Source organism: Palaemon carinicauda, chromosome 4 (assembly GCF_036898095.1).
Source record: "Palaemon carinicauda isolate YSFRI2023 chromosome 4, ASM3689809v2, whole genome shotgun sequence".
In the NCBI taxonomy this organism is placed as follows: domain Eukaryota; kingdom Metazoa; phylum Arthropoda; class Malacostraca; order Decapoda; family Palaemonidae; genus Palaemon; species Palaemon carinicauda.
In genome coordinates, this window is record NC_090728.1 from 26,107,761 (window position 1) to 26,116,011 (window position 8,251).

At 38.2% G+C, this 8,251-nt stretch overlaps 1 protein-coding gene across 1 annotated transcript; it reads right to left on the bottom strand.

Annotated features, from left to right (window-relative positions):
* Positions 1 to 2,108: 2,108 nt before the first annotated feature.
* Positions 2,109 to 2,597, bottom strand: LOC137639313 (uncharacterized). The gene has a single exon (XM_068371593.1). The coding sequence runs from the start codon at positions 2,595 to 2,597 to the stop codon at positions 2,109 to 2,111; it is 489 nt and encodes a 162-aa protein (XP_068227694.1).
* Between the last annotated feature and the right edge of the window lie 5,654 nt (positions 2,598 to 8,251).

Consider the following 8,251-nt stretch of genomic DNA (forward strand, 5'->3'; position numbering starts at 1 on the left):
ATAGATCAAATTTCTGAGCCTCACGGGAAAGATAGTGGGGAGAAGAGCAAGAGGATGGCAAAGGAAATAGTTTCTGGACAGCTTACAGATGATGTATATGGGAATGTAACACCTGGACAATTTATACAGAGAGCTGGAGACAGGACCTGGTAGATGCATTGACAGCCCATGTTGACGACATGACAGGTGGGTCTCTTCTTAGAATCATAATAGAATTTCCAAGAAATATAATACAAAAAGTATTTTTGGGCACCCTATTGTCTATAGGAATGTAATATCTGGTTTTCCCCGGGTCGAGTTACCGGACCATTACTTTCCATACTATATATACGCGATATATGGCTTGCCCTAGAAAATAAGCTCATTGTATATGCAGATGATGCTATCATCCTTACATCAATTCCATATCCTGAATGTAGATCTATGATTGCTGAATCCCTTATTAGAGATCTAGCTAAAATTATTGCACGGTGCAAATTATGGGGTATGAAGTTGAACCCTAACAAAACATAAAGTACGATTGTAAGTAGGTCGAGAACAATGGTTCCCCAACATCCAGTTTTTTGCATTGACAATGTCGTTTACTAAATACGAATCATTTAAAAATGTAAGAGTTAATTTTAATTGTGAATATATTCTTTGGAGGAACACATTCGGTTTGTTTTTTCTTTCTTCCACGGACTTCTACTGTATATCTAGTCGTCTTTTGACTAGTTTAAATATACTTTTTTTTTTTTTTGAGAAAGTCCTAGGTTTTCAGTATTCACTCAATCATTCCTGCAAAAAATTTCTTTTTCTTATATTTTATCTTATTTCGAGATTTTTTTCCTGTCTGGTCTTCATATTGATTTATTGCATAAAACTTGTGGAATCTCGAATTACTTACTCCTGATCTGGATATTAATCATTGTAACCGTCGTTCAGTTAGCTCTTTTTACATGATGCATAAGAGTATTCATAAATCTGACCACCCTTTGCCTTCTGATCCTGCAAGACTGTATCCCTCTGTATGTAGTACTAAAGACACAGTTAATTCGAATATTCTTTCCATTCTCCATCACTAGGATCAACTCTTCAGAATATTCTGGAAGATTTATTACAGTTGTTAAAATAGCGTGGGGTTGAATCGAAGGAACTTCAGAGTTCGTATATACAAATCTATTTTAACATTGTTACTGATCTTAAATATTTTTTTATATTTTATTCATGACCTCTCATATATAGTTTATTTATTTCATTATTTCCTTCCTTTACTAGGCTACTTTCCCTGTTAGAGTCCTTTAATTTTGACGCTCATTCTGATATGAATGGAACAAAAAGTCTTTTTCTTTTTTCCACGGACTACTACTGTATATCTAGTTCTCTTTTGACTAGTTTAAATTTTGTTTCTTATTCTACTTTTAGAATAATATATTTTTAGCTCTCATTATTATTATTATTATTATTATTATTATCATTATTATTATTATTATTATTATTATTATTATTATTATTATTATTACTATTATTATTATTATTATTATTATTATTATACCGGCGAGCAGTTAGGTTGTAACCGAGAGACTCTCGTGGTAAAGGAAAATACACGAAAAGAATGGTTATCAGTGAGAGGGGAGAGGGAAAACATCAATATACAAAAAATAAGAAATACCGTTACAATGTACGAGCATGTGTGATACACAAGGGGTTCATGGCTCCCCCCTCCTAAAAAAGACATACGTGAAATAGCGCACCCTGCTCTTGAAAGGCGTACTGTAGGCGGGTCATCTGGCAGGAGATATGCAGGTATTAGGCAATCAATGGAGACCAAGTCTTCTTTGCCAGCATGTTGAGGAGAAGTGCTTTTGGCGAACGGCAGATAACGAAGAAAGGACCCGTGTGAGGGGCGTTAATGATGGCTTGCTAGTGTCATTGCGCACGAAAACATGCATTGATGGATGCAGATCTGTCTGTATGTGTTGCTTAGCTGGGAGCTTATAAGTTGGTCGGCATGGAGAAAATTTTCCCACTACGTGACGTTGGCACTGGAGATTGTCAAAGGAGGTTGCAGACAGAAAAAATTTGGTAGGAACAACCAACGGGTCGTTATGGCGACCTGTTGGTAGTCCCTACCAAATTTCAGCTGCCGAGACATCCAGGATATCTTTAGGAATGGGCTTTAGTCCCAAGAGGACATAAGGAACCTGGATCAAACAGTTGGAGTCCTTGCAGCAGGACATCAAAGCTGCTTTGAGGGTACGTTGAAAACGTTCAACCCTACTGTTGGCAGTAGGGTTACATGCAGTTGTCTGGTCAAGAGTGATACCCAAGAGATTCGCTAATGATGTCCACAATTGAGAGGTGAAACTGGAACCCCTGTTGGAAGAAAGATGCTCAGGGATACCAAATCTCACTATCCATCCTGAGAGTAAGGCTAATGTACCTGAGGCAGATGTTACATTTTCCATAGGAATGGCTTCAGGCAAACGAATGGAGCGGTCGATGAAGGTAAACAGGTAACGATGTCCTAGTGATGTAGGCATGGGACCTACAACATAGACGTGAACGTGGACAAAGCACCAATGAGGTTGATGAAATGTGCCTACTCCTGAATCCATGTGTCGTTACACTTTTGAGGTTTGGCAGGAAGTACAGATGCGGACCCAAACCTTAGCGTCCTTAGTAAGGCCATGACATATGAACTTTGTCTTCAGTAGCTGTGCAGTAGAGCGGCACGAGGGATATGAAAGGCCATGAATGAAATCAAGCACCTGTCGGTGAATGGAAGAAGGTATTCACAGTCTATGTCTACCAGTACTGACATCACAGAAGAGGGTGGCGATGGAGTCGTCGAGAGGGACTTCCTCCCAATGGAGGGATGTGCAGGATGTCCTACACGCTTGGTACTCTGGATCTTTTTGTTGGGTCTCTGCCAAGACATTGTAATCTAATCCCAGGTGAATTGCGACCATTGTGTTTCTTGACCGGGCATCGGCTACGGGACTCGTTCTCCCGGGGACGTGCTGAAAAATACAATTGTATTTAGCCATGGCAGAGAGATGACATCGTTGACGGGCGGACCAGGTGTCGGACTGTCAAGTGAAGGCGTGCACCAGAGGCATGTGCAAATGACGAAGGGTATACCTTCCAAGAAGTGGTGTAAGTTAAGGATAGCCATATGCACCACCAGCATTCCGCAGTCAAAGGTAGAGTAGCCAGATTCTGCCTTGGACAGTTTTCTAATGAAGAAGGCCAATGGGCAGGGCCAGACATTGACCACCTGCTCAAGGACTGCCCCAATAGCGACGTCGCCTGCATTGGTAGAGGAGAGATGCATGTGGCACGGGTAAAGTGAGAGCAGCAACAGCTTGATAGGGCATTCTTTGTGTTGCAGAAGGCCTCTTCTTGAAGGGGACCCCACTTGAGGTCTTTTGGCTTTCCCTTGCGGGAGGCGTAGAGGGGCAAGAGTAATAGCAGGAAGCGGTGATAATAGCTGAACTCCTTCAAGATTGATGCGGTGCCCTAAGAATGATACGTCATTGATGCCAAAGGTACAATTGTAGTACCGGACTGCAAAGTTGTTCTGTTGTAAGCGTCGAGCACGTTGCGTAGATGACGAATGTGTTCCTCTTTGGAGGAAGAGAGCACAAGTATGTCGTATGTAACATACATAGCAGGGGGTGTCCCCCGAAGATACCGTCCATGAGACGTAGAAAAGTGGCCCCAGCATTACGAAGGCCAAAACAGGATTAATTGAAGGTGTATGTACACATGGGGGCTGGTGATGGCAGACTTGTGGATGTCTTCTGGGTTCTTGGTCTCCTGATAATACCCCTTCAGGAGGTCTAGCGTGGAGAAAACCTTCACTTTGTGCAATTAGGAGGTCACAACGGCATTGTTTGGGAGTAGTGATCCGGTTCTGTCTGCATGTTCAAGCGCTTGTAATCCCGACATAGAGAGCCTTCTGGCAAAGGTCCATTTCTTACATTTTGGTGTACGTTTGTTTAGTGGTTGCCAAACAATCCAGTGCCTGACGTCTGAATCTGGCAAACACTTAGTGGCCCGTCGTCTTGATATGGTGATGATTACCAAGTTTTGCGGGAACCGTGGGGATTTGATGAAGTTCTGGACGGAATACTTCCGGGTATGATGTGAGGAGGTGAGCTTAGGCATCCATGAGTAGGCTGCTGTGGAGAGCAAAGCCAGAGGGGCCAGGCTGGAGAGGGGTTGAGGAGTACGAAGCTACGTTGACTAACCGTCGGTGAGCTATATCGACCAGGAGGTGGAAATGTGAGAGGAAGTCTGCACCAAGGATTAGCAATGTGACGTCAGCACCGAGAAACTTCCAAATATATCTGGCGCTTCCAAACTATAGTCAATTTCTTTCAGCGATGCAGATTTGCACCGACTCGCAGCGGTGCCCTTTTAGCTCCGAAAAGTTTCCTGATCACTGATTGGTTGGACGAGATAATTCTAACCAATCAGCGATCAGGAAACTTTTCCGAGCTAAAAGGGCACCGCTGCGAGTCGGTGCAAATCTGCCTCGATAAAAGAAAGGGACTATAGAATGTGAGAGTCTCATAGCCGTGGATGGGTATCCCAGATCCGTTGCCAGCTACCAAGCGAATGTCGGCAGATTTAGACAGACTACATTGTGTCCTGGAGAGTGGTTTTGGCAGATGAGAGCGGCAAGAACACGTGTCTACCAAGAATCGCAGACAGTGGAACACCATGGTACAGAGGCTATGGTACTACCCAAGACTAGAAAACAATGGTTTGATTTTGTAGTGTCCTTCTCCTAGAAGAGCTGCTTACCATAGCTAAAGAGTTTTTCTACCCTTGCCAAGAGGAAAACGCCTCTGAATAATTAGTGCAGCAACCCCTTAAATGAAGAAGAATTGTTTGGTAGTCTGTATTGCCAGGTGTATGAGGACAGATGAGAATATGTAAAGAATAGGCCAGACTATTCAGTGTGTGTGTGTCTGTGTGTGTGTAGGCAAAGGGAAAATGAACCGTAACCAGAGAGAAGGATCCACTGTAGTACTATCTGACTAGTCAAAAGACCCCATAACTCCCTAGCGGTAGTATCTATTGGAATGTTGTTACTGTTCTTAAAGTATCTTACTTTAGTTGTTCATTACCTCCCTTGTAGTTGATTTTTTTCCCCTTTTCGCTTCCTCACTAGGCTAGTTTTCCCTGTTGGAGCCCTTGGTCTTATAGCATGCTGCCTTTCCAACTAAGATTGTAGCTTAAATAATAATAATAATAATAATAATAATAATAATAACAATAATAATAATAATAATAATAATGATAATAATAATAATAATAATAATAATAATAATAATAATAATAATAATATATGCATGTTATTGATATAAACCTTCTGCATTAGCCATTGGTAATATTTTTTTTCTTTTGTTATAACTAACCAAACTGTTTGATGTAGAATCAAGATTATGCAGCAATTGACCACATTCTAGGAATACTAAAGGCAATGGTATAAACTATGTTTTGATAACTTTGGTAAAATGGTTACCAATTGCAGCAAAGCAAGTAACAGTGGCACTTAAGATGCTGCAATTCACAATTAGTGATATAGATATGATAGTGTCAGAATAAAAACAAAAAAGGTGATATTAAGTTCCCCAATTACCCTTAATAGCTGAATTAGAATTATTATGAATAAGTACTTTGTAATAAATAAACAAAATAGATTGTATACTTTGTATGAAATGTGATGACTTTTACTTAATTTATATTCTTTCAATTCTCATCTTTCTGACTAGTTTAAAGATTACCTCTAATGTTACTTTGTGACCTTGCATCGAAAGAGAACTGTCCTGTAAAATATCTTTTAAAAGAATACAGTTGCGTTTTCATAATTTCTTCCTGAATAATTAAGAATGTTTCTCATAACAAATCAATTGATATTAGATTGAAACTTTTATGTTTAAACCCATCAGGCATTGTCTCTCTAGGCAAAATCATTAGGTAGTGAGAAGCCTACAAAACAGAACATTGCTCATTGTATCCCATGTGTGAGATGGCTGTTAGGTAGGAACAGAGGCGAGTCGAATACAACTGAGTTTATTCAAGAAGACAACGAGCTTATATGAATATAGTTAAGAGCAAGAATGACAAATAATTGAAACAGTACAAGACATGCGATAGCACGTTTAAACATATTCATATTATCAGTGCAAGGAATAAAAAAGGCAATATCGTTACAGTGTACGAGCGTGTATGCAACATGAACGGTCCCCCCCCAAAAAAAAAAACAATAGCGTTCTTGCAACTTTAATTGCGACAAAATAGTGCTATGTTATCAAAAGACACCTTTAAAAGTGCATTGGCCTCCCTTTTTACAACTGATATATCTAAGAATAATTGACAAAATCAATTTTATACCCTGACCTCATGAGCTTTTTATTTCATTTCATTCACGAGAAATTTCTTTGATAAGTAGGTAAGTCGCTCTTTATTGCAGTTTAGTCTCTCTCTCTCTCTCTCTCTCTCTCTCTCTCTCTCTCTCTCTCTCTCTCTCTCTCTCTACGTACTTGCGCGTGTGTGCGTTGAATCCAGTAGGAATATCAGCCTTTCGTTGTTATGTTTTTATTGCCAGTTTCATGATTATGAGATTTTCCTTAACAATGGAATGCTGAAACCTTCACACTGTGGAATGTTTCAATTAACCCCCTTTAGCTAGTTCTATAGTGCTTTTGAATGGTGCAGTGCATAAGCATTAACAACATTTATCACAAACACACAACATAGAAATACCACCAAAATAAAAAAGCAACACTACTCGAAACATTTTCATTGTTTACTAAGAGACATTTGATGACCTTGCTCACTATATATACTTGGATAACAAATAAGGATTTTCTGCAACAGATTTCAAGATGCATGCAGTATTATATTGGTAATTTCTGTTGTTTAAGAAAGGGAAGCTTTTACCATCATGACTCTGTTCTCTCATGCCATTATATGTGAATTGGACTATAAAGAGTATTTGCATGAGTGCATATGAAGGCTGTGTATATGCTTCTACCCACGCAAACACACACACTACATACTGTACACACACACGCACCATCAAACACACACACACACACACACACACACACACATATATATATATATATATATATATATATATATATATATATATATATATATATATATATATATATATATATATATATATGGAAAGTTCACATTATATGCTACCGCTAACATATTCTCATTCTTTAAAGGCACCTTCTTATTATCGAAATAAAATATATTTTATCTCTCTGTAGAGACTTGTCATTTAAACCTTAGGGTATTTTAATTAACTTCCTACGTCATGAATTTTACCGATGTCTGCATCTATAAATTTTGTACTGCTAATTCTTATAGCCCTTATAAGTGCATTACAAAACGAAATGTCTACGCTGATTTGATAATGCTAATAATAATGGATATGGGAATAAACGTTGACGGAGATTGATGAGGTCACATTGTATTACAAAACTTATCATCTAGATAATTGTTCTTGAAACTATCGAACACTTTTGGGATATCCAGGTCGACTTGGTGTTAGATTTCGAATTCCAAACACTAGTTGTATCAACTCGATACATCTCCAGTAAATATAAAAACAAAGCCTCCATCTTTCCCATGCATCATCACGTCTAAAATTGATAATATGAAATTATTTTCTTCCTCAAGAGTGAACTTTATGAAATTAGCTTTACCCCCAAAATATTCAAATTCTCAAAAGTAGGTCATACACAAAATGTATCAATATATCGATAACAAAGAACCCCTTTAGATATCGCTGGCAACATTTTAACTTCGTAGAATTCCATGTAAAGATTGCCGAGTACTTGCAATAGAACTGCATCATCTGCTTTTTTTTTTTTTTACCGATCTTAATTAGCTTACCTTAGTAAAATTATAGTAACATATCACAGTGACTGGGAGAACGCTGTACTGACGAAAGAGGAAAAAGGCGACCAATAAAAAAAAGCTCAATTGTAAAGTTAATGCTTTTGAGGCAACGATTATTTTCAATAATAATAATAATAATAATAATAATAATAATAATAATAATAATAATCTATAAAAAACTAAAAAAAAAAAATGAAATAAATAATTCCATATTTACAAAAGGAGAGTGAAACCCATATCCTCCCAACAAACCTCTTCAAATATAGATTTCATATTAGAAAAATGGTGACATGTTAATAAAATGATAATATATCTCTGACGACGATTTCGTTAT

Excerpts from the sequence above, each read along its gene's own strand:
- LOC137639313 (XM_068371593.1), bottom strand. The coding sequence starts at position 2,597 with ATGGATTCAGGAGTAGGCACATTTCATCAACCTCATTGGTGCTTTGTC.